The sequence below is a fragment of the Canis lupus genome, chromosome 13 (assembly GCF_003254725.2).
Source record: "Canis lupus dingo isolate Sandy chromosome 13, ASM325472v2, whole genome shotgun sequence".
Lineage (NCBI taxonomy): Eukaryota > Metazoa > Chordata > Mammalia > Carnivora > Canidae > Canis > Canis lupus.
Window position 1 is genome coordinate 37,368,258 of NC_064255.1, and position 24,234 is coordinate 37,392,491.

Consider the following 24,234-nt stretch of genomic DNA (forward strand, 5'->3'; position numbering starts at 1 on the left):
CGGCCGTGGACGTGGGAACCTCATTCTGCCGTATTTCAAGAACTTGCTCCCCACCCAGCTTGTGCAGAGCCTCCAGCAGCAGGAGGGCGGGCTCCCTAATAGCTCAGGTGACCGTGGCCGGTGTCAACCAGAGGGCGCCTTCTGGGACCAGGGCGTGGACATCGTGTTTTTGCAGCCGCAGGCTTCACGGACTAGAGTTCAGTGTGAACACGACCCTGATTCCCCGGGGACCAATCATTCGCGTGGCCGCCCTCACTGCGCAGGTCTGCAGCGCCACCTGCCCCACGCTCCTGGTGGGCCTGGGCCTGGGAAACCCGCTAACCAGGAGAGGACAGGGTATGTCACACACTGGAATGTGCTCTGAAAAAATTGCAGGGCGGGGTGGGGGAGTGTGGAGGCTGGGGAGGCTGTGGTGTCTAGAGCCTGCTGCCCTCCCCAAGTGCGGGCGGCACCTGCGACTTGCTTCTGAGCCAGAGTATGGCGGCGGGACAGACAAGATGTCACTCCTGCAGTGGGGTGGTGTTGTATGATGGTGACCGGAGGTCACTCCTGTAGTTATGTTGTTGTATAAGGACGGTCACGAGCAGTCACTCGCACTATGTTCTACAAGACTCCCCCTCCCCGCGAACAGCCACGCTGGGAGGGGGCCGCATGGCAGGGCCCGGTGGGGGGGGGGCCAGGGCCCACCTCAGCCTCCAGCCAACAGCCAATGAGAAGCAGGCCCTCGGCGGCGCGGCCCCCAGGAGATGGGTCCTGTCCTGTCAACCACCGGGGGAGGCGACACTCGAGCCTCCCGCTGAGACGGCAGCCGTGGCGCGGCCAGGGGAGGGCAGCCGAGCCTGGACACCCGTCCCCCGCGAACGGGGGATCAACAAGCGTTGTGAGCGGCGCAGTTCCAGGGAACCAGGAAACGAGTACACGTGGGGTGGTCCCTGGGCTCGGAGGAGCTGAGGGAGCAGGCGGGCGGCACGAGGGTGCGGGGCAGACGCGGCGGGGACGCCGGGGCACCTGCTGTGCGGAGGGGGGGGGTGGGGGGAGCGAGGGGCGGGGCCTCGGGGGCGGTCCTGGCAGAAACGGAAAGGAGGCGGCGAGCTGGAGGGCGGAGCCGTCCGCGGCGTACCACCGAGAGGCCGGGCGGGGCCCCTCCTAGAGCGGCGCCGGAAGGGGCGGGGCCCCCTAGAGCGGCGCCGGAAGGGGCGGGTCCTTCCGGGGGCGCCGGGCCGGGCGGCTGGCGCGGGGGTCCAGGCTGCGGCGGCGCTGCGGCGGGGCTGCGGCGGGGCGGGGCGCGGAGGTCGCCGGTTCCCGGACCCCTGGCATCCAGCCGGGGGAGCCGCCGGTTCGTCCCGGGCCCCGCGGGGCGGCTGCGGCGTCGACGGTCCCATTGCTGGGCGTCCTCCTGGCGCCGGGCACCGGGCAGCTTGAACGGGGCCGACCGGACGAGTATCTAGGACGATGCCCGAGCAGCAGCCGTGCGGGCGCCGGCCCCTAGCTAGGGGTGCGGGGCTGACACGGCCGAGGCCCCGGGCCGCCGCCCGCCGTCCCTCGGGGCCCCGCCTGCAGGAGCCGGGAGCGCGGAGGAGCCGGCCGGCAGCGGTGGGTACGGCGTGAGGCGTCTCCGCGGCGGCTCTGCGCTTGGCTGTCTTCCTGCCGACCGGACACCGGCCTCCGGGGGGTCGATCGGGTGCCGCGGAGGGCCCCTACTTCTGCACGCTCCCCAGCCCCTGGGCCTCCGGTGCCCTCAGCTCCGGCTCCCGCCTGGTGGGCACCGCAGCCTCCCGGAGCCGGCCTGCAGCAGGGCCTGCGGGCGACGTGGCCCGAGGCCAGCCTCCCACCCCCCTGTCCCGACGTCCTGGGCTCCCTGCCTTTGCCTGCGGGAGACGAGGGAAGCCCAGGCACCTCCCCGGTGGCTTTGACGATTCAAAGCATCTATTCCTTAAAACATCACTAGGGGGCGCCGGGCTGGCTCAGTCCGTGGAGCCTGTGACTCTTGACCTTAGGGTCTTGAGGTCGAGCCCTATGTTGGCCATAGAGCTTACTTTAAAAAAAAAAAAAAAAAAAAAAAAAGCAATGGTGTTTTCACGCACAGCAGTTGGATAGACGCAGATTAAAAAGGTGAATCTACATCACCGGGAGTGTTACTAGGGCATCACACAGGCCACGGTGCCCTTGCTGAGAACCCTGTTTGCAAGGAATGTTCGGAGGATCAGAACAGGACCGGCCTGTGGAGCTTTAAAAAAAAAAAAAAAAAAAAAAGCGGTTTTTCTCAGTCTCCTGGAGATGCCTTCCACGAGCACGTGGAGAGTCTGAAGTGTGCGGAGGCCATGCTGGGGTTCCGTTAGCACGGAGAAGATGCAGCTCAGGAGCTCAGGGATGATGCAGAAACAAAACAGACGAGAGATCCCAACCAAGGAAATAGGAGCCCTGCGGGTGATGCTCCTGCGAACCCCGGGGGCTGCTGGATCCCACTTGAATTTGTAGCGGAACTGGGCACCCGGGGGGGGGGGGGTGGAGGCGGGGCAGCGCCAGAGAGCAGGCCAGGTCAGGGTATAGGGCTCTTCAGTATGAGGGAGGCCCCTGGGGACCGCCCCTGGGGACCGGGGCAGGTACATGGTGGGGGTTTGCGGCCGCCGTACGGAGACAGGCCATGGGAGGAGGGCAGGGGCGCCCCTAGGGAGCCAGCCCCAAGTTTGGTCCATCTCAGACTCCAGGCTCTAAGTGACAGGAGGGCAGCTCCCAAAGGGGGGACGCAGGTGCATCCTGCAGCCTGTGGCTCCAGAAGCACATCATCTGGTCCCAAATACACGAAGTGGAGGAGGAGGGGGGAAATGAGGGGAAACCTCCAATGTGGGGACCACACAGAGTTGTTGGTCCCCTGGACACAGGCATGGAGACCCCGTCCCCCAGGAGAGGGTTAGGGCGAGTGTTCTGTTTGGTCACGTCCAGTGTGAAAGGCTCATGTCCAAGGGAACACACGGACAGGGAAGGGGCCAAGGTCCCCGGTGGCCCCCGTCATCCGTCCCTGAGCTCCTCCGTACCGCAAGAGCCCACAGCTATGTCCTCCCCACACACGCCTGTAATCTAACCTTCATGGTTTGGCTTCTCCGGCAGCACAAGGATTGGTGGCGTCCCCTCTCTGGTGCAAGCTTTCTGCTCCGGAGCTCTCGTTACAAGCTCGGGAAAACGAAGAGCTGTGTCTAATGGGAGAGCTTTCCGAAGAAGTGGGGAGTCCAGGCCCTGGCCTTTCTCCCTAGCCCTTCCTGGCTTCCGGTGGTCCTTCCTCTCTGCTGGGAACAGAGAAAGATGGAGAAGCCCACGGGCAAAAAGAAGGCACAGACCCCAAAGGAAGAAGTAGAGGTGCTGAAGGACGCTCCCAAAGAAGAGAATGTGTCTGGGGGGAAAAAGCCCAGGAGGTCCTCTGTGGCGAGGAAGCACAGCAAGGAAGCCAGCCTGAGCCCCGAGGATGAAGAACATTTATTTGACGCCTTCGATGCTTCGTTTAAAGATGACTTTGAGGGGGTCCCTGTGTTCACTCCTTTCCAGAGAAAGAAGCCCTACGAGTGCGGGGAGTGCGGCCGCGTCTTTAAGCACAAGACAGACCACCTCCGCCACCAGCGGGTACACACAGGAGAGAAGCCCTTCCCGTGCGACGCGTGTGGGAAGACGTTCCGCCACAGCTCCGACGTCACCAAGCACCACAGAATCCATACTGGAGAAAAGCCCTTCAAATGCAGCGAATGCGGGAAGGCCTTCAACTGCGGCTCCAACCTCCTGAAACATCGGAAGACGCACACCGGGGAGAAGCCGTACGAGTGCCAGGAATGCGGGAAGACCTTTGCCTACAGCTCCTGCCTCATCCGCCATCGGAAGCGTCACCCGCGGAAGAAGCACTGAGTGTAGGAAGCTGCCGAGCCACTGCCTGTGCCGATGGGGCCCGTGGGGGCCGCGCGCCCGCTGTCCCTCCTGAGTGCCCGATGGGTGCCGGGCAGCCCCGAGCCCCATGCACCTGCGCGCCGCCCCGCCGTCATCAGGAAAGTCAGCCTGCACAGTAAGCAAGTGCCCGAGCGTGGTACAGACCTCTCCGGTGCGAAGCAGCCCTGGATCAAGATCCCGTGATAACGCGGGAGGCACCTGTGGCCGCGGCACCAGAGACGGGGTATCCCCCGCTGTCTGTGCCCGGAGGCCGCGGCTTCCGGGGAGCGGCCCAGCACCTGCAGCCTCTGCCCGTGGCGTCTGCTCTGCTTTCCGCCCTCTCACCTGCTCCTTGGGGGGACTCCAGTCTGCAGACTGTGGACCTGCCAGGCCCCGAGCCCATCCCTGTGCACCAGGCAGGAGCCTGCAGCGCTGAGCTAGACAGCGGTGCTCCGCGGTCGGTGCCCTGGTGCCACGCCACCCACCTGCTGTCCCTGCGAGGCTGGCCGTGGTGACAGTCCTGCGGTTTGTGCCCCGGCTTCCCCCCTCCAGCCGTGCAGCACCAGCCCTGGAACCCCTGCCCTCACCCCGTGTCCCTGGGAACTGGCCCCTCCTGCCTCCACCCAGCCCAGCCCCTGCCACGGTGAGCGGCCTGACGCGCCGTGTGGATCACCCAGGATCTACGGGCTGCCATCGCGGGCAATTCCTGCCCTGGACATGTGGGGGCCCCAAGGATGTGAGGGCAGCTCAGGCCAGCCTGCATCTGCCACGGGGGTGTCCAGAAGGGAGCCAGTGCGCCCTGCCCCCCAGGGGTCAGCGTCCAGGTCAGTTTCACGTCTTCTCACCTGGTCCCCAGGCCCCATCTCCCCCGGGCGAGTCCCCACTCCGTGCCCACCCTAGGCTGCCCTCCAGGAGTGATCCACATGGGGCTCCTCGCTCTGCAGAGAGCTGCCAGGGGTCCCAGAGTTTCCAACGGTGTGAGGAGGGTGATGTGACAGTCACTTAGGAGGCAACAGGGCTTTTACTAGGGAAATGATGCACTTCCAGCTGTTTGGAGCCCCAGAATGGCCTTGGTCTTTGGGGAATATATCCTGCAGGAAGGTCCTGAATCAAGAGAGACGTTTCTCCATCAGGTCACAGACGCCAAAGGGCAGATGCTCTCAGCGGAAATGCTTCTCCAGGTTGGTAGGTGTTTGCTCCTGTTCTTTCTTTTCTTTTTTTTTTTTTTTTTTAAGATTTTACTTATTTTCTCATGAGAGACACAGAGAGGAGCCACAGGCAGAGGGAGAAGCAGGCTCCTTGCAGGGAGCCCGATGCTGAACTCGATCCCGGGACCCGGGATCACGCCCTGAGCTGAAGGCAGACCCTCAACCGCTGAGCCACCCAGGCTGCCCACTCATGTCCTTTCTAAAAGCTGTGCTGTATGACACCTGAGCTGGGCACCCCTGTCCCCCAGCCCCCGGGCACAGCAGGCCCTCCCACACCCGACTCAGATCGCCCCAGGTGGGGCAGGAGATCCCGGGGGGTGGGGGCCACAGTGTGTGACCCCGGATGGGAGCATAGCTGTCAGGGACCTTCCTGGGACCTTTGGCAAACCTTATGTCCATGCTGTCCACTGGGTGGCAGGGCTGCATCTGTCTCCGCACTCCGTGCTTGGCTTGTGGCCTGTGGTCATCCCGGGCCTCATCCTGGTTGTCAGAGACGCACACTAAGCTTTCCAAGGACACGGGCACGAGGTCTGCAATTTACTCTCAGATGTTCGGCAGAGACAGTAAGGAGACGTGTATGAGCACCGGGTGCGAGGAAGCACACTGCTTGGGTGTCAGCGGCTCCTGCGTCCAGAGCACAGTTGGCAGACGCTTTCTGTAAAGGCCCAGGTGGCAACTTGTCAGCTCCACGGCCCTGATGCCTGTCACCACTCCTCTCCACTGTGACCTGGGGCCACAGTCCCCAATGACACAGAAGTGAGCGAGTGTGGCCGTGTGCCAGAAAAGCTTCATTCACAGAGACGGGTGGTGGCCAGAGGGGGCCGCTCTAGGTGAAGGGTGCATGAGGGTCAGAGTCCCCCCCCCAGGTTGTGCTGGAGGCCTGTGGAAAGAGACCGGGGGTGGGGGGGCTGCGGGGGCTGGGTGCTCATCCCAGGGTGCCGGAGGACGGGGTGGGGACGCTCACCCTGGGTGGGCGTCCGGACCCAGGGGCATCCGCTTTGCCTTAGCCCGTCCCAGGATGCATGTGCTGTGTGACATGGGTCACGTGTTGCAGCATGTTCCCGGCCGCCAGCTTCCTGGGCACCACGGCCTCGCGGTGAACCCAAGAGAAAGGTCTCCTATGGGGGGCATGTGGGCTCTCTCTGGTTCAGGGCGTTACAAATAGTGTGGAGATAAATACCTTTTCTGTATTCAGGGCAGCAGGATGGGTCTCCAGACGTGGTACGACGGTGGAGATGAGCCTGGCCGGGACCCTTCTCCGGGCTGTGGCGGTTGGCGCCCCGGCAGCGCACAGACAGCGGGTTTGCCCTCCTCTCCAGCGGCAGGCAGGTGCGTTTTCGTCCGTGCCAGTTTGTTAGGAGACAAAGAAATAGACTCCCACCCAATATGGCTTTGCTCTCTGGAGAGGAGGTGGGTGGTGAAGAACACAGGGGTTAGTGACCTTGCCCAGGTGGGACCTGGGCCTCTCTTAACCTCGTGCTGCCTCAGTTTCCGCAGGCATGACGTGGGATGCTGACGGTGCTTAACCTGACTCGGTGACTCACGTGAAGTCCTCAGGGCACTGCTGCTTCACCCCAACTGTTTTAAGGATGGTGGCTCTGGGGGCGCCCGGCAGGCTCTGTGGGTGGAACCTGCGACTCTTGATCTCCGGGTTGTGAGTTCAAGTCCCACAGTGGGCGTGGGGCTTCTTGCCGGGTGTTCATGTTCGTAGCGAGGCATGGGAGGTGGCCATGCCTGCCGACAGCCCTTGGCGCCTCCTCCAGGAAAACCACAGCTGACTTCACCTGCATCAGCAGGAAAAAAGAGCAATGGGAAAATACTTATTTTAAAATGAGACTTGGAAGTCTTACAGTCATGAGAAAAATCACGAAATCAAACTCAGATCAGTTGGTGGTCTTGTTTGCCTTGGCACGGCTCTGGCAAGGCAGGGGGTGTCTCCTGCGCTCCCCGCCACCGCATCCCGCCACCACACACCGAAGTCAGATCTTCCCCGTGAATCTGTTTTGAGGGTTTCTCAGTTCAAATGAAGCTCCTATCCTAGGAAAAGGAAAACCCTCCCAATAATGAGACTCAAACGAAAAGACATAGCGAAGGCTCTAAAATACTGAGACCTTGCTGACACTGAAACAGGATTGGCCAGAGCTTCCCCAGGAGCCGTTAAAGCCACGTGGGGACATGCAGCCCTAAGCACTCAGGACTCATCAGCAGAGCAGCTAGAGACCAGAAGCTGAGCCTCTGGCTTGAGAAGTTATAAAAAACACAGCGGAATAAATGCAGAGTGACAGAGTAGCAAAACCAGTGTGTCGGAGGCTGTCGTGGGAAGGAAACAGGGGGGCCCCGTCCTGGCCGGCAGTCCAGTGTGGGGCCAGGAGGCCACGGGAGCAAACGCGCCACCGCAAATGCTGAGAAGTGACAGCAGGGGCGTCAGAGATCAGAAAAGACAAAACTCCGCGACAGGGAATGTGAGCACAGATGAGCTGCGGAGGCCGCCCGAGAGCCAGTGGCCCAAAGACCTGTAAGCGCTGCACACGAGTGTCCGGAGCTTAATTCTCCCCCCCAGCCCCCCCCCCCCCCCCCGCCGCGCAAGGATGCGAGTCCAGATGGCGCACAAGTTGAGTTCAGGCACCTATTCCAGTCTCCTTCGGGCTCAGAGATTGAAAAGCGGAGACACCTCCCCTTACTTTATGAGCTGGGACAGCCGCGAGTGTGTGCGAGTTTCAAGCCCAGAGCTGGAAACTGCCTCCAACGCGGCAGGAAGGGATGGTGGAGTGGGGCCAGAGGTTCTGTCAGGAAGGCAAGTCAGGCTCAAAACTGATGTGTCACATCAACAGATTGAGGGAGGGGCATATTATCATCTTTTATGTTTTTAAAGATTTTATTTATTCATGAGATACACACAGAGAGGCAGAGGGAGAAGCAGGCTCCCTGCGGGGAGCCTAATGTGGGACTCGATCCCAGAACCCCGGGATCACGCCCCGAGCTGAAGGCAGACGCTCTACCGCTGAGCCACCCAGGCACCCCCCCATATTATCATCTTAAATGTTGTGAAACTATGTCCCAAAATGCACCATCCTAGAATTGTCTAAACCTGGTAGAGAACATCTATCAGAACCTGGGACAGCACTGCAGCCTGGGGTCCCGGGTATCTGTGTCCCCTTCGAGCGCAGGAGCCAAGAGACCCACCCTCGGGGCTCCCCCCGCACCCCCCGCTCGCGCTGCCCAGGGGCCACACGAGGACGAAGAGGCACACCTGAGATTATAATGGAAAACCCTTAGTGTGTTATCAGCAGATGATACCACGTCTACTAGAATCTGAAAATCGACTCCAAGTACGGAGATTAGTAAGGGCTTAGCAGGCTTGCCAGGGCAAAGGTCAGAATCCGAATTCCCAGAGGCCCAGGTGCAGAAGCAGCGAAGCAGGAGCCCCCAGGCGCCGTGGCCTGTGGTACCCCCTGGACGAACGGACACACGGTGCGCAGAGCCCAGACGCGGGGACAGCATCGGCCTGGACAGGGAATGAGGCCCAGATGGTGACGAGCTGGTGACGAGCTGGTGACGAGCTGCTGCCGAGCGCAAGAAGCCGGCTGGTGTGGCCCGGGCTTGGAGGGCCCAGAGCACCGCGCACAGCAGCATAGGAGAGACTCCTGGGCGGACAGTGCAGGGGGACGGACGCAGGGTTTCTGTTGGGAACAATACAGAGGCTGCGGGTGTCGGTGTCGGCGCGGGGGGGTGCCCAGCATCGCACTTGCTGCTGCTGCTGCTGTGTTCACTAAAACAATGAACAGAACGTGTATTCCCCACAGCGGAAACAGCTAATGAATCTGCTGTGCTGTTAGCAAAATGCAGTTTTAAAAAGCTATGGATCGGGCAGCCCCGGTGGCGCAGCGGTTTAGCGCCGCCTGTACCCCAGGGCCTGATCCTGGAGACCTGGGATTGAGTCCCACGTCAGGCTCCCCACGTGGAGCCTGCTTCTCCTTCTCCCTGTGTCTCTGCCTCTCTCTCTCTCTCTCTGTCTCTATGAATGAATAAAACCTTTAAAAAATAAAAAGCTATCAATCTATTTTTAGCAACAAAAGTAGCTTTTTTTGGCAAGTTAAGGATGTGCCATAGGGTGCTAGCCCAGAAACTTGGGTCATCAAAATCCCGTGGGGGCACTCTGGTATGTGCGCCCAGAGTCCGTGCAGCGATCTGTAGAGCGCGTGTGGGATGTCAGGAAAATTGGAAATAACCCACATGTACGTCAGCAGCGAAGCAAGCAGATGCCCGTCCATGTCTGTGGCTCAGAACAAAGGAAGTCGGTCGCCCAAGATGCTGCTGATGAAGCGCAGAAGCCAACGGGGCGGAGCAGCGGCCCGCGGGGACTGGGCGCCCGGCTTCGGTGGCCTCCGGTGTGTCCCGTTCACCCAAGGGCTACGTGCGTCTGCAACACTCCTGTTCTAACTTTAACTTTGCGGAAACGAGCGCTCTCCTCCCGGGTCTGTCCGGGCCCAGGCCTGGGGTGCGTGGGTGGAGCCCCGGCCAGTCCCGCCTCCAGGCCTCTCCAGCCCTCCCCACCTGTGTGCTCGCAGCTTCCCTGCAGCCAGCCAGGTGATAACTGCGTTTCTTTGTTCAGAAGGTGTTTCCGTGAGAGCAGCTCACCTGTCAAGAAGTTCCCGATGAAGCGTGCATAGAAGGGAACCTCCCAGCTAACAAGGTTCCCCAGTCCTGAGCCCCGAAGAGGCGCCCAGGCCACTGAGGAGGCAGCCAGGAGGCCCCTGGGTGAGCAGAAAGGCAACGCCCGAGGGCGGTGGGATCGGGGCCCGGCCAGGAAGTCCACGGGGGGCGGGGGTGCTGCAGGTGGGCCCCGTCTGCCTCCCACCTCCTCCCAGAGCCCCGTGAAGGCGCTGAACCCCCCAGGGGCCTTCGCTGCTTCTCAGCCGCTCCAAAGGCCACCATATCCACCTTGCTCACCTTGCACCGCTGCCGGCGCTGCCGGCACACCTCTGGCCCCGCCCACCCAGGAGGGGTAATCCTGAGCCTGCCCAGCCTGGGAGGGACCCCACCAGCAAAGTCAGTGGCTTCCCTGGAGTCCTGGGAATGTCCCAGAGAAATGCTTCTTCCACATGAGAACCTTTGGGGTGCCCCCCGCTGAGCATGGTTCTTGTTGCCGGAGGGCAGTTACAGCAGCATCCACGGAGCACCTCGGCACCTGGCCCACATGGAGGGCGCTGGGTTGGCGGGGAGCCACGGAGGACCTCGAATGGAATGGACACGGGGACGCCAGCAGATGTCCCAGGGACGTGCCGTAGATCGCCCTTCACGCTGGGATCTGTTCCTACGGGCCTCATGCCGACCTCGATCTGAGGGAAGGTGGGAGCCAGCGCTGTGGGAGACTGGGCAGTGAGTCCACATCGCAAGCGGGGCTCTGCTTCCTCCCCTCCCTACAGACTGGGGGGCTGACCTCTGGTCACCCTTGCCAGGTCCTCTGCATTCCTGGGGAGCTGTAGGCACCAGGGTGTCACCTGGGCTTGATTTCTAGTGACCTCTCATGTCCATCCCGAGTCCGGACACCAAGACTTGTGACCATTCCTTTCCCCAAGACACGCTGCGGAGGACGGCTGGACTGAGCGCAGCCTTGCGGCCTCGGTTCCAGGGAGGACAGCCCAGGGCGCCCGAGTCCTGGTGCTCATGACAGACGCCTGTGACACTGGGGACACATGGACATTTTCTCTGGAGCAGGACAAGTGAGGGCAGGTTCGCAGCCAGGTAAAGGAGGTGTCCCCAAGGGCCAAGGGAGCAGCGCTGGGACCGGAAAGGGAGTGGGCTGAGGGCCAGCGCAGGGTGGGAGCAGCCACAAAGATGATGGGCAGGCTCCGTGTCTCCTGCCTGAGGACACAGCTCTGCTCCGAGCCTCCAGGGACCTCTGCGCTGAGCTTAGCAATTGTGTCTCCCGCGTCCGCCTCACAACTGCCTGTTCCACAGCCCACAGCGCCAGTGGCCCTCTTGACCAGAGTCCTGCCGGGATCCAGGCTGGCCCACGGGGGCAGGTGGACGCTGCTGCCCGTGGTTGTCTGCAGCTTCCGGAGGCGTGGGCTTCCGAGGCCTGTAGGGTGAGCACCCAGGGTCCCTCGGCCCCAGCGCACACGTCGCCCCCGGACTGGGGTCCACAAGAGCGCCCTGTCCCATTGTGCGCCCCAGGTCCCTGCAGCAGCCCGGGGCAATCTGGTTTTATCACGCACTTGTTTACTTGTCAGCTTGAGCACTGGGCGTCGTGGGATTCTCACACCCCGCACACCTGGCAGGTGGAGGTGGCTGCGGGGCTAGATGCTCTCACTCCGCTGGTGGTCGTGCACACGGGAGACATGACTTTCCAAGCACGTCAGATGAACTTTGACGTTATAATCTCTTCACTTCTTCAGTCTTTAGAAAGCGAGTATGTTGCACGTCTGGGGGACGTGTTGTCCTCGTTCTGTGGTTTCTGTGGTTCACCTTTCACGTGGTGCTTTCTTAATCCAGGTGAGTGTTGCACTGGTTCGTTTCTGGCTGCCTCCCCAGCACTCATCCCAGAACGTGTCCTTGTGCTGCTGCTCATGGATAAGGTTTTCTTCTGTAATAAAAGTCTGCTCTAAAAAAAAAAAAAAAAAAAAAAAAAAGTCTGCTCTGTTCACTGGGTCCAGTCATCTCCCTGCAGTTTGGGGGTGCAGTCAGGACCCCCCAGGGAGGTGCTGGGTCTGGCCTCAGGCCTGCAGAGCCAGACACCCAACTGGCCACTGCCTCAAGGTAACCAAACTTGTAAGAGACTGACATAATCGGAGAAGGAATCCACTGACTTAGGATGAGAGTGACTCCTGTGGGACAAAATACTGTGTCCCTCTGTAGACACAGCTGTCCCGGCCCCAGGTTCTGGGGGACTAGAGGTTCCTTGGTTGCCTGATGCCTGCGGTCATAACCCTGGAGGGGGTCTGGGAGACCCCGACCTCGTGAGACCCTGGGATGATGCCCTGCAAGCACTGAGTGCTGAAGAGCCTGGGTTGGGCCCCTGTCCCATACCCTTGCTCGTTTGCCTTCCAAGGAAGAGCTGTCCTCTTGAGGGCAGCCCTGCCCCCCAGAAGGGTACACAGGAATACCTGGAGACATTCTTGGTTGTCTCCGCTGAGGGGAGGGGCCACCAGACCCTGCAGAGCACAGTATGCCTGGGGGCAAGGACCAGGCCAAGGATGGGACTGCAAAGTCCCCGCACAGTCAGGTGATGGGGAGACGCCCGAGGGCAGACAGAGGAGCAGCACTGTGGGCCAGGGCTTTGGGTGGCAAAACCAGGGGCCAGGCAGCTTTCTGCAGAGACCCAGACACTTGACAGGAGGCCTGTTGAGGCTGAAGAGCGGGAGCCGAGCCTCCAAGGCATCTGGCACCCCACTAAAGGGCCACACAGGAGGGGGTGAGGGGAGACTGAGGAGGGGGTGGGAGAGGCGAGCCCCAGCCACCTCTGTGCGTTCGTTGGGGGCCATGTGTCCAGAACAGAACTCGGCTGTGGCCATTGCCCCATCCCAGAAAGTGGGCCAGCTGCCACACTCCAGCCCAAACGCCAGGTTGTCGTGCCCCACATCCCAGCAAACAGCAGGTAATGTCAGTTTGGTCCCCAGCACGGCCCTACCCAGCCCACACTCTAAACCACCTGCCTCCTCCTGCCTCCCTAAACAGATCTTAAAATGTGCATCAGGCGTCACTCCCCTGCTCAGGACCCTCAGTGGCTCCTGGTGCAGATCAAATCCGGGCTCCTAATCACGGCTTCAAGACAGCTTGCCCCCCATGTCCCATTCTCCTTCCCTCACCCCCGCCCCCGCTTGCTTGTTCTCCTCCAAACCCTTGGGGACACTCATGCCTCAGGACCCTGGCACATGCTCTTCCTTCTGCTTTGAATCTCCTCCCTCTAGTGACTAGCTTGCCCTACTCTCCTCCCTCTCCTCTCGTGTTGCTTGCTTAGGGAGCCCTCGTCGGACCACTAGGCGCTTCCCTGCGTGCTTCCTTGGGGCGCTTACGCCGGCGTGGGTGCGGCCGTGTTCCCGTTTGTTGTGTGCTTTCTCCCGCACCCCGCACACTAGGAACGTGGGCTCCGCTGCGGCGGGGACCTGCCCTGCTCCCAGCGGCACCCCGGCTGCTGGCCTGGGCCGGGCATTAGGTCGGCGGAGGGGAGCAGCGCGGTCCGGCGGGCGCGGGGCTGCCCGGGGGGAAGCGGCCGCCCAGGGCTTCGGCCGCGTCCCACCCACGGAGGCGGAGGCGGCGCCTGCCCGCGGTCACCGGGCCCTCCTCGCCCCGACCACCCAGCTTCTCTCCCGCCTGGCCCCGCCCCGCGCGCCCCGCGGCCCTGGCTGCCCTGGCTGCCCTGTGCTGCCCGCCGGCCGGGCTCGGGGCTCAGGGTCGTCAGAACAGGCCGGCGGGGAGACTCCGGCTCCGGGGGACCCCGCGGCGGGCTCGGGGATGTTCGGCCGGCCACGCCTCGGGAACTCGGGGGGCCGCCGGGAGGGGTGTTTGGGGCCCCCCGGAAGGAAGAGTTCGTTCCCCGCAAGCTCTCCAGCGACTGCCGGCCGGCGGCAGCAACCCCGCGAGGGGAGAAGGGCGGCACCGAGGCCGCTGCCCTGGGGCACTTGGCCGTGGAGCCCGCAGCCGCGGGCCCGGGCCCCGCCCCGCGCCACCGAGGCGGGGTCCTCCGGCGCCCAGAGCGTCCCGGAAGTGCGTGCGGGGGGCCGGGCGCGGGCGCACTTCCGGCCGGCGCGCGGGCGGCCGCCTCCCGCTCGGAAGGTGAGTGGGCGCCGGGCGGCGGCGGCGGCGGGGATGCTCGGCCCGCCCGCGCTCGCGCGTCGTCCCCCCGGCCCCACCGCGGCCGTCGCCTCGCCCCCGCGCCGCCGCGACCTCGGCCCGGGCCCGGCCGGGGGTCGCGGGTGGGCACCCCGGGGCGCAGACGAGGCCTCGGTGGGGCGGGCCGCGGCGGGGTCCATGTGCGGGCCGGCCGGCGCCCCGAGTCCGTCCCTGCGGGGGGCCGGTCCCTCCCGCAGCCCCGCCGCGCGGCGCCGGTGCCCTCCGGGTGGCCGGGACCGCCCCCGCCCCCCGAGGCCGGTGCAGCTTGCCCGCGGCGCCCCGTGCCCGCTAGCGGCGTCCTTCTCCGCCCCACGGGGAGCCCCGCGTCACCACAGCGCCAGGGAAAACCCTTGTCACGTCGGACCGGACCACTGTTGCGACCGAGCTGGAGCAGGGGACCGGGCGGCTCGGGGCACCGGGGCCCGCGGCGCGGGGTCAGAGAGGCGCTGCCTCCCCAGCGCTCCGTCGGCGTTGCGGCCAGGAGCCCCGCGCCCCGCACCTCCCGACCCTCCAGGGCCCCTTCCCCGGAGTCCCCGCCTGCTCCAGGCTCTGGGCTGGGGCCCCGCACACCCGCTCCTACGGGGCCTGGCCTGGCCCCGCAGCGGCGCTGGTGCCGCCCGTGTGGCCCGGCTGCCACCCCAGGTCCCACACGGCACCCTGGCATCCTTGGCCCTCTCCCCGCTCCCCTGGGGCTGATGGGCAGCTGGCCTTGCCCTGGCCCCCCTCAGCCTGCCATGGTTTTCGTTTCCCCAGGTCCCAGGTGTGCACACCTTCAGCAGGCCCCAGGGAAGATGGCGACCCTGGGGGACGGTCAGGAGCCCCCCCGTGTCCCGTCCCCTGTCAATCTTGCATCACCAGGGACACCTGGACCCCACCACAGCGAGGCCCGGCTTCACCTGCACGGTCGTCAACACGGTACTCACCCTGCGCTGCACTCCCTCCACCGCCGCCCACCACCGGCACTGCAGGCTGGACTAGAGGCAGCTCGCTGGCCACTGGGGCTCCTGCACCCTTGCACTGGGGTCGGGCCGCGGGCAGCAGTGGTTGAGGCTGCAGACCGAGCCTTGTGAGCAATGGCTCCCCGTGGTCCCCCAGGGCTGTGTTTGGGGTTCAGGGAAGAGCAGCCCCCGTGCAGGGCCCTGTGTACTCCCATCTCCCTTTGTGAGCCTTTGCCCCTGCCCCAGAAAATAGCACCCAGAGTTCTGGGCAGGCTGGTCTGGATTGGGGCCCCCAGGGATCTGCAGGGGTGGAGCTGCCAGCCTGTCCCACTCTCCTGACAGGGTCTCAGGATGTCAAAACCATGGAAGTAGCCAGTGCCTGGTTGATGCCCATGGGTGGGTCTTGCTCACTTCAGCCATCAGGAAGTCCCAGGGCTCTAACCATGCCACACGTGCCACAGGAGCCCAGGCCTCACTCCTCACAGCTGACGACACAGATGAGCCAGTGACAACAGGTCAAGAGTCTGGGCATCCTAAAGAGCTAGCCCAGGGGGCGGGGCTCGCTCTGCGTGCGGGGTTCTCACCCTTGGTGAGTGCTGGCGTGACACAGTGATGTGATGACAGCTGAGACGTGCTAGCTCTGTGCCGAGGGCTCTGTGCCAGGGGCTCTGCGCAGGTTATCCTGAATCCCAGTGACCACCCTGTCAGGGCGTTAACAGATGAGGACGGTGAGGCTCACAGGTTGCACATGGCTCAGTGCAGGATCCGAACAGGAGCAGCTCCCAGCCTCCTGCCCAGCCCTGTGGTGGGCCACACTGGGGATGTGGGGTGGGCATGGAGCTGGGCGCTGCCCAGGAGCAGCACATACTCTGCAGGCCTTCGCTGGCAGAGAGGCCTCTCCCTGAAGGGCGGTTTCAGGGCTTTGCCCAGGGCTCCCCCCCCTCCCCGAGGCTGTGCCCTCCGTCCCCACGCAGTCAGGATTCCGGGGCCCGCTCTTCAGCTCCGGGTTCCCATGCCGCCCCTCACAGCAGCCTGGCAAGGCAGGACCTCCTATTCCTGTGTTCCTGACAGGGACATGGAAGCCCAGACAGGAGCCTGTGGATGCCAGTGGGATTCAGAACACATCAGTCTGGCTCAAGTCTGGCTCCTGAACCCCCCCCCCTCCCCCAGTGCGCCCAGCAAACAGGAGCGGGGAGGGGCTGTCTGGAAGACCCGCTGACCCGGCCAGTTCTGCTGGAGAAGAAGACTGGTGCCCGGGACACAGGTCCTCACCCAGAGCAGACTGGAGCTGCCCCTGATCCAGCAAGAGCCTGGACGGCCAGGCTTTGTCCTTGGGTCACAGCCAAGCGCCCTCAAGTGCCCAGGGGCCCTGCCCAGTGAGAGGGAGTGGGGGCTGCAGCCAACAGCTTCAGCACTCCTTGTGCTGATCAGAAAAGGGGGGGGAAGGGGGTTGCGTCTGCAAGGAAAACCAGGATAGCCCTGAGGAAGAGACCGTGGGGCCTCCAGCAGGCTCTGCAGGAGGGCCAGAGGGAGGAGTGGAGGGTGCCTTCATCCCGTCCTCGTGGAGACCAGCCCAGCGTGGAGAGCTGGGCCCCAGGACCAAGCCCTTCTCCAGGACAGAGGCTACCCCTCGCTGCCTCTGGACCTCGTTTCCTCCACTGGTGGGTTCCTTGGTGCTTGGGTCCACAGACCCCCTCAGAAGAAAGACCCCAGCATCTCAGGAGCCTGCCCCAGGCCCTCCAGCTGGTGAGGCCAGGCCCCCTGGAGCCCCAGCCTCCGGCTCCCACACCAGAGTGGGTGAGGTGGGGTCTGCCCTGTGAAGCCTGGGGTCCCTCCCCGGTCAGGGTCCCATCGTCTCCCACATCCACCTCACACGAGAGCCAGTTTCTAAGTCTCTAGCTGGGCACAATGCTGGAGGGCGTCGGGGGCAGAGGGCATCCTGGAGCAGGGAGCAGCACAGGGCACTTGGCCTGGGCCCTGGGGATGGGGCGGGCATGGAGCGGGTGAGGTGACGCAGCAAAGAGCTTAAGGCCACCTCGCTCCGGACCTCCAGAGCAGGGAGTTAGGCAGGTGGGCTGTGGAACAGGACAGACTTTGGGAGCCAGGGCTGTGCTGGGCTGGCCGAGGGGCCTGGCACAATGCTGTGCCCGCCATAGCTTGTGCTTCCAGAGCAAGTTCTGGAAGGTATGGTCTGGAACCCTGCAGCAGGAGGGGCAGTCTGGGCAGGAGCAATGATGGAGAAGGATGTGCAGCTCCTGGGGTGGGGAGGAGCTGCGTGCCTGGCCTTGGCACCTGAGACCTGAACTCTGTCCCCGTGTCCAGGTCCAAGCATGCACTTTCTCTGCCATTTTCACCTACAAAGAGCACCCCTTCCAGCCAGAAAAGTCCCGTCCCCCCCCCCCGCCCTCATGGCCCCAGAACAACACCCCCTGGAAGGCCCGCCCCAGCAGCGTGGTGTCCAGGAGCGGCCCAGGCTGGGGGCCTCCCCTGAGGCACAGCAAGCCTATCCCGTGCTGCGTCCCAGCCTCCCTGGAGGTGCCCAGGGTTGGGGGACACAGTGGGCGGGTGCCTCAGAATGGCACCCCAAGAGCAGGTGTGGGGGACAGCCCAGCCAGCACCCAGGGCTTTCAGAGATGGTGGCAACCGATGGGGGGGCCAGGGAGAGGAACGTGTGGATGTCGCAGCCAGAAAGCTCACGTTCTTGGGACTGCCCGACCCTGGGGAGGTGCTGGGAGCGTTTGGAAGGCTCTGGTGGCTCTTGCTGGGACACACCCCCGCCCCCAGTCCAGAGCAGCCAAGCGGTGCCCTGGGGCCCCTCAGGGAAGGCTGTCCCATGGCTGCACCCCTGTCTCCCAAGTGCCTCGACCCTTGGGACGCACGGGACCAGCAGGAGGGCGAGGAGGTGCGTGGTGTGAGGAGCAGGTGGCGTTCTACAGGCAGCTGAACGAGGCCCGGGCTAGATTGGGAGGAGGGGGAGATGAGCCCCCGTCCCCTGTGCCCCCAGACTCCCCTGGCTGCAGCCCTGAGGTGCCCTCCCAGCCACTGCAGGAGGAGGAGCTGTCCGACCTGGATCTCCAAGATGTGGAGGAGGTCCAGATTGGCAGAGATACCTGCTGGCCAGGTGAGTGAGCGGAGCCCTCCCCATCCCTGCCCAGGTGGACCTACCTGTGCTGCCACATGCCAGGCTCCGCGCAGTGCCCTGGGTGCTGGGCACCGTCGCCAGGACAGTGTCTCGCTCTGTCCCCGAGGGCCCCTGCCTTGTTCAATCGCGGTCTGCCGCTGAGCCCGAGCTGTAGCCCTTTGGCAGCCCCGGAGGCACGGGCCCTTCCCCCGGCCGAGCCCTCCGCCTGCAGTAGTCCTCTAAGTCAGGCTCTGGTCTGCGTCCCCTTTTCCCCACAGCCCCTTGCGGCACCCCCCCCCCCCCAGGGAAGCCCTTGGGCTCTGCCTCCCCTAACCGGGAGATCCTAGAGGTGTCAGGTCAGGGCCCTGGAAGCAGACCCTGCCGGTGTCTGGAGGTGAGCAGCGCAGGGGAGGGGGGGGGGCAGGAGACAGTTGCCACCTAGACTTGGTTCCTGGAAGTGCCCTGTTGCGGCCTAGGCTGCAGAACCTCAGGAGAGGGGCAACCCACCCCACATCCCTGCCAGGAGCCTGGGTGGCACCTCTGGGAGCAGAGGGCTTTGCTGTCTCCCTCTGGGTCCAGGTCGGTGGGGGCCTTGCCCACCTAGGTCTGCGCTTCCCGCTAGTCCCGGCACCCCCCGGCGGAGGGAGAGGCCGACGCCGGGGATCCACCCGCCCCTGCGTGTATCGTTTCAGACTCGGAGGCAGAACCCGCGCAGGCCGCGTCGTCTCCCCGCCCCCGCCGCCCCGAGGACCAGGTGGACCAGGCCGGGGGGGCCCTGAGGACCCTTCTGAGGAGCCTGCCCCGTAGACCCAAGTGTGGGGACCGCTTTGGGCAGGAGGCCAGCCTGGAGCGGCCCGCAGGCCACCAGCCTCCGGGCCCGGCGCCCCGCCCCCAGCAGAGCGGCCCCTGGTGCACGACGCTGCGCGCCCCCGGGGCCTCCGGGATGGCGGGGGAGCCCGCGCGGGCCGCGGAGCTGGGGGGCGGCCGGGACGCGGGGCCCGGGGCGCGGCAGGGGGGCCCGCGGGGCGGGAAGCCACACCGCTGCGAGGCCTGCGGCAAGAGCTTCAAGTACAAGTCGCTGCTGCTCAAGCACCAGCGCATCCACACGGGCGAGAAGCCGTACGCGTGCCACGAGTGCGGGAAGCGCTTCCGCGGCTGGTCGGGCTTCATCCAGCACCACCGCATCCACACGGGCGAGAAGCCGTACGAGTGCGGCCAGTGCGGCCGCGCCTTCAGCCACAGCTCGCACTTCACGCAGCACCTGCGCATCCACAACGGCGAGAAGCCCTACAAGTGCGGCGAGTGCGGCCAGGCCTTCAGCCAGAGCTCCAACCTGGTGCGGCACCAGCGGCTGCACACGGGCGAGAAGCCGTACGCCTGCAGCCAGTGCGGCAAGGCCTTCATCTGGAGCTCCGTGCTCATCGAGCACCAGCGCATCCACACCGGCGAGAAGCCCTACGAGTGCGGCGACTGCGGCAAGGCCTTCCGCGGCCGCTCGCACTTCTTCCGGCACCTGCGGACGCACACGGGCGAGAAGCCCTTCGCCTGCGGCGCCTGCGGCAAGGCCTTCGGCCAGAGCTCGCAGCTCATCCAGCACCAGAGGGTCCACTACCGGGAGTAGCGGGCGGCAGGCGGCGGGCCCCCGCCTCCCCCGGCCCCTCCGCACCGCCAGCCCCGCGCCCCCCGCCCAAATAAATGCTTTTTCATGGATGGAAATAGGGGTCGCCCCTGCCTGTCTCTACAGAGGAGCGGCCGACCTTGGGTCCTCACTGACCCGCCCGAGGCCTGGAGCCCCCCTGACTTCCCTGGACGCGCAGCCAGGTGTTTCCCGATGCAGAGAGCCGAGGAGGGGCAGGTGGGGTCAGCTGGTGGCCGCCCAAGGCAAGGTGCCCCTCCACTACCCGAGCCACGTGAGGAGTTGCCCAGGCTTGGCAGCTGCTTCCAGCCCCTGGGAACACGCCGGGCTTCCGCCTCCGGACAGGTGCAGGCGGCTGCAGCCAGGCCTTGGCTTAGACCGTAGATCTGCCCTGAGCTCTGGGACGTCAGCCCAACACAGCGCAGGCCTGGCTGGGTGGGGGAGCCTGTGCCTTCCCGCCCCACCTGCCCCCTCCTGAACACTCTGGGACCCCACCCGCGCCCACATTGAGGAGCTGCCCAGCTCCTGCGGCCGCAACTCCGAGCCTCCCCTCCCCAGTTCTCAAGACTTCGGGCTGGGACTCCGTCCCCAGGCCTCCGTGGTTGAGCTGCCCACCTCTCTGGGCCACACCCCCATCGTGCGCCCCCACTCACGGTGGGAGCAGCCATGGGGGACAGGAGCAGACATCAGGCAGTCTCTGGACATCAGCTCCGGGGCTCAAGGCAGCTGCTCAGGCGCCTTTGTTGGTGCACTGTGGCCTGAAAGAGGCGGAAAAGCCGCCTTCTGGCTCCTTCCGCCCCATAGCTGCTCCCCCAGCCGCTGGGCTTCACAGGGAGCCCAGGAGCCTGGCTGCACGCAGATGCCAGCACCACCACCCAACCCGGTCGGCGGCCACCCAGGGCAGGGCCTGGAGGTCCTCCACTTGGCCCTAGACCGTTCCACAGACGCCTGTGCCCCGTGCACCTGTCTAGAAGGATGGGGCGGGGCAGGGCCTGCATGGGTAGGAGGGGACCTTTTATGCTATTCAGCCCTTCAACTGATTGCGTGGGGCCCACCCACATAGGACAGAGCGGCCTGTTTCAGTCTACTCACGGAAATGTTAATCTCATCCAGGAACAGCTTCACAGACATACCCAGAATGGTTTGGGTTTTGTTGTTGTTGTTGTTGTTGTTTTAAGATTTTATTTACTTATTCATGAGAGAGAGAGGCAGAGACACAGGCAGAGGGAGAAACAGGCTCCACGCAGGGAGCCCGACATGGGACTCGATCTGGGATCCCGGAGTCACGCGGTGAGCCGAAGTCAGGCACGCAACTGCTGAGCCACCCGGGCGTCCCACCCAGAACGGTTTGGCCAGATATCTAAGCACCCCAGGGCTCAGTCAAGTGGGCACATAATATTCACCTCCACAAGCACGGATGAGAATTCTACTGAGGCCGCAATGTTGGCCTAGTTTCTCCTGCTATAGGTGTGCTCTCACCATGACACAGCCCCAGATGAACGTCTTTCTAGTTCAGCCACGAGAGGGGCATGGGCTCCACCATCCACCCCTGGGCCAGGGGCTGTGACCCGGGGAGCTGGGCTTACTGACTGCTGCGCAGCCCGACTTCCCGTCACCCCGCCTGCCAGCTGGGCTGGCCGGGATCTGTGGACTGAACCAAGTGTCCTCCAGACGCTGGTCTTCAGTTGATTTCCACACTGGGCTCCCCCAGGATTTGTCCTTGGGACCCTGATTGATGAGTGCGAGCGCAGAAGTGGAAACTGGCGCCAGGCGCACGGGATCACCTGCTGTGTGATGTGCCCCAGGCAGGCGGGAGCCCCGGCCCTGCATCCAGCTCCTAGGACATTCAGGCTGCGTGGTGGCCCCGCCCTGCCACTCGCCTCCGTGCCGTCGTGGGCAGGGTACACACCCTGCGCCTGCGCTGGTCTGGGCATGATTCTCCACCTCGTGTTTGTGTGAGCGCTCCACGGGATTAGGTGAAGCAGCAGAGCACAGGCCAGTCAGGAGGTAACAGCAGGAGCTCCTAGCGTGCATGGCCTCCACCTGGAATTACATCTTTCCCAAGATCGTTTATTAGGTCTACGCATTCCTGGCTCACCCGCTCAATAAGCCCTTCCTGAGCACCCGCACTGGGCTGGGGGTCCCCACAGCAGGTCTCACCCCACGCGGGCCTCAGGGCCCCCGGGCTGGTGCTCTGTGCCTCTGCTGCACCACAAGCACTCACTAGGGGTCACCCAGGCCATCAGTGCTCGGATCCCCCGCTTTAACTGTTACGCCCAAGGCTCTCCGCTAAACCAGGTCCGGCGGGGTTTTTCCAAGCCCGTGGGAACCAGGCACGCTGCCCTTCCCAGAGATCCCTGTGGAGGAATGTCTGAGTGGGGTCTGAGCTGGACCCTGACCCCCGGAGGGGTGAGGCCGGGGCCGGGTCTCGGGGGCGCGACTGTACTAGCTGCGACGGCGGAGAAGCTGCATCCTGGTCCGCAGGTGCGGAGGGCAGCGCCCGAGCGGGGAGGAGCGCGGCCCGGCCGCCAGCGACCCGGAAGCGGCGAGGCGGCCGGGAGTGCGGCGGCAGGAGCGCGGCCCCTCCCCCCTCGCCCGCCGCCCGCCCCTCTGGCGCCCCCAGCGGCGGATCCTCGCCGGGCGGGCGGCCCGGGCCGCGGAGGGGGCGGGGGGGGGGCGCTGAGCGACAACATCCCAGGCCGGGCGCTCGCTGCATCTAAGCGACCCCGGCGGTGCGTGCTGCAGGCACAGCGGGGTCACTGCGCGGGCGGGCGGCCGCGGGCGACGTGCAGGAGACCGGGCCCGCCTGCAGCCAGCGCGCGGCCCCGAAGGCCCGGGGACACCACACGGGACGCCGCGGCGGCCGGGCGCCCGGTGGAGCTGGAGACCGAGGTGCGCTCGACAGTCCAGGCGGCCGTGGTGACCGCGGGGGCACGGGCCGCTGGGCGGCTGGGCGGCGCCAGAGACCTCTGGGCACAGAGGAGCCCTGCGCCCGCCGCCTAGGGGGACGGAGCCTTAGTCGGCCAGCAGCTGCAGCGACGCCCTGGAGAGTCGGGGGGCGAGGGCCTCACCAACGTCACTGACGTGCCAGGGGTCCAGCGTGCTCGCCTCTGCCGGCTCCACATCTGAGAATCCACACTGGAAAGAAACCAGTGAGTGACGAGGACCTGGCGGAGCCTCTGGTGGGGCTCAGGCTGTGGGGGCCCAGGGTTCACGTGGACAGAGACCCTGTGAATGCTGTGCTTGTGGGAAAGGGGGCTGGCTCACAGCGGAGCCGGGCGCGGGGAGCGTGCAGGTGCGCGGCTACACAGGCTCTGGTAGGCTGTGCTGGAGGGAACCTCATCACTGCCACCATGCAGGACAAAACCGTCACTGAGCAGCTTTAGCATCTAAGTGTCACTGGGAGGACGCGCCCCCGCCCCCCACGGTGCGGGGCCACGGCAACGCCTTCAGGCAGAGCCCCGAAACAGCGGCACCTTCTGCAGGGAAGCAGCTGGGGGTGAAGCTCTCCTTCCCTCGTGGTCACGCCAATGCCATGGCCAGAGCACTCCTTCCAAAGCAAGCCTGTGGGAGAAAGGCCTGCAGGCCGGAGCGCTGCATCAGGTGGTGGTCTAGAAAGGCGCGTGTTCCGTGGAGACCGGGTGATTTCTGAGGCATGGTGGGCGCGCACTGCCAGTTGACAGGACCGCAGAGATCACCACACTTGGCCTGTCTATTGTACATTGGATGCTGGGAGCCCACTGGGGACACTCAAGAACAAGAGTGGAGACCCCAAAGGGCTGTGACCTCATTCCCACACCCAGTGCAGCTACCCTCACTTGCAGGAAGCAGAGAGCTGTCAGGCCACTGCGACAGGTCCCACCAACCAGCCCGAGAGAGGGAGGCTTGTCTACAGTCTTCTCACACCCTGGGTACATGTCCAACCACCTTTTGCAGCCTGCCCTCCCTTTTGCCCAGGCTGGGCCTCTTCCTTGGAGCAGCCCCACGCACCCCCTATCTTGGCTTTGGAGATCTCATGCTGAGCTCAACGAATTCTCACGAGGCACTGGCCTCCCATAAGGCCCCTTGGCTCGCATTTTCTAGGATCTTTTTTCAGGGATGTGAGCACCCACTGAGGTGCCACACGGTTACTTCACCTGGAGGGCCTGCTAGATGCCAGGGGGTGGGGGGTGGGGGGACAGGCCCAGGTCGAGTGGGGAATCTGGGTTTACTTACAACACCCCCCAGTGATAGTGACGGCGTTCCAGGTCTGGGGACCTCTGGTCTCACCTGCCCTGAAAGGAGGAGCACCTGCACAGGAGCCCGGATACCACCGGCCAGGCCCTGGAACTGCTGGACGCTCAGCTGGGCTTGGGCCAGAGGCTGTGCTTACGTCCAGCTGTTGCAGCCGAGACTCCTTCCCAAGCACTCAGCATCTTCAGCAGGCCGCAGCGGTGGACAGCGATGCGCCCCCCCCCCCCCCCCCCCCCGCCGAGCCCAGGCTGCAGGATGCGCGGCCCCCGCCCTCCCCCCAGAGCACTGCAACCACCGGGGCTCCTTCCCAGCCACATACCGGGGGCCCTTCTAGAGCCAGACGCCCGCTGGGGCCCC

The 24,234-nt window shown here is 64.6% G+C and overlaps 2 protein-coding genes, 1 long non-coding RNA gene and 1 other non-coding gene across 20 annotated transcripts; 3 read left to right on the forward strand and 1 right to left on the reverse strand.

Moving 5' to 3' along the window:
- Positions 1-186: 186 nt before the first annotated feature.
- Positions 187-4,314, forward strand: ZFP41 (ZFP41 zinc finger protein). 2 transcript variants are annotated; one of them, XM_049092837.1, is made up of 2 exons: positions 187-336; positions 3,109-4,314. In XM_049092837.1, the coding sequence occupies exon 2, from the start codon at positions 3,301-3,303 to the stop codon at positions 3,889-3,891; it is 591 nt and encodes a 196-aa protein (XP_048948794.1). In that variant the 5' UTR covers positions 187-336; positions 3,109-3,300; the 3' UTR covers positions 3,892-4,314. The 2 variants fall into 2 exon arrangements, with proteins under 2 accessions (XP_048948794.1, XP_048948793.1); XM_049092836.1 differs by lacking the exon at positions 187-336 and adding an exon at positions 1,269-1,593.
- A 279-nt stretch (positions 4,315-4,593) lies between these two features.
- Positions 4,594-10,714, forward strand: LOC112662277 (uncharacterized). Of its 11 annotated transcripts, none has more exons than XR_004813496.2 (7): positions 4,595-4,733; positions 5,043-5,094; positions 5,536-5,873; positions 6,313-6,446; positions 6,606-7,632; positions 9,365-9,875; positions 10,275-10,413. It is a non-coding gene; the product is annotated as an uncharacterized LOC112662277 (transcript). The 11 variants fall into 11 exon arrangements; XR_007401632.1 differs by having other exon boundaries at positions 5,043-5,090; XR_004813483.2 differs by lacking the exon at positions 5,536-5,873 and having other exon boundaries at positions 4,594-4,733; positions 4,957-5,094.
- Positions 4,875-13,773, reverse strand: LOC118353925 (uncharacterized). 2 transcript variants are annotated; one of them, XR_004813615.2, is made up of 5 exons: positions 13,133-13,773; positions 10,068-11,721; positions 6,298-6,901; positions 5,506-5,772; positions 4,875-5,013 (listed from the first exon to the last, which is right to left on the reverse strand). It is a non-coding gene; the product is annotated as an uncharacterized LOC118353925 (long non-coding RNA). The 2 variants fall into 2 exon arrangements; XR_004813612.2 differs by having other exon boundaries at positions 9,351-11,721.
- Positions 13,774-14,642: 869 nt separating this feature from the next.
- GLI4 (GLI family zinc finger 4) lies at positions 14,643-19,724 on the forward strand. Of its 5 annotated transcripts, XM_049092835.1 has the most exons (4): positions 14,643-15,015; positions 15,230-15,402; positions 17,892-18,008; positions 18,701-19,724. In XM_049092835.1, exons 1-4 carry the CDS (start codon positions 14,645-14,647, stop codon positions 19,627-19,629), a joined length of 1,590 nt encoding a protein of 529 aa, XP_048948792.1. In that variant the 5' UTR covers positions 14,643-14,644; the 3' UTR covers positions 19,630-19,724. The 5 variants fall into 5 exon arrangements, with proteins under 5 accessions (XP_048948792.1, XP_048948791.1, XP_025306676.1 ...); XM_049092834.1 differs by lacking the exon at positions 15,230-15,402 and having other exon boundaries at positions 14,725-14,864; positions 15,959-18,008; XM_025450891.3 differs by lacking the exon at positions 15,230-15,402 and having other exon boundaries at positions 14,730-14,864.
- Positions 19,725-24,234: the final 4,510 nt, after the last annotated feature.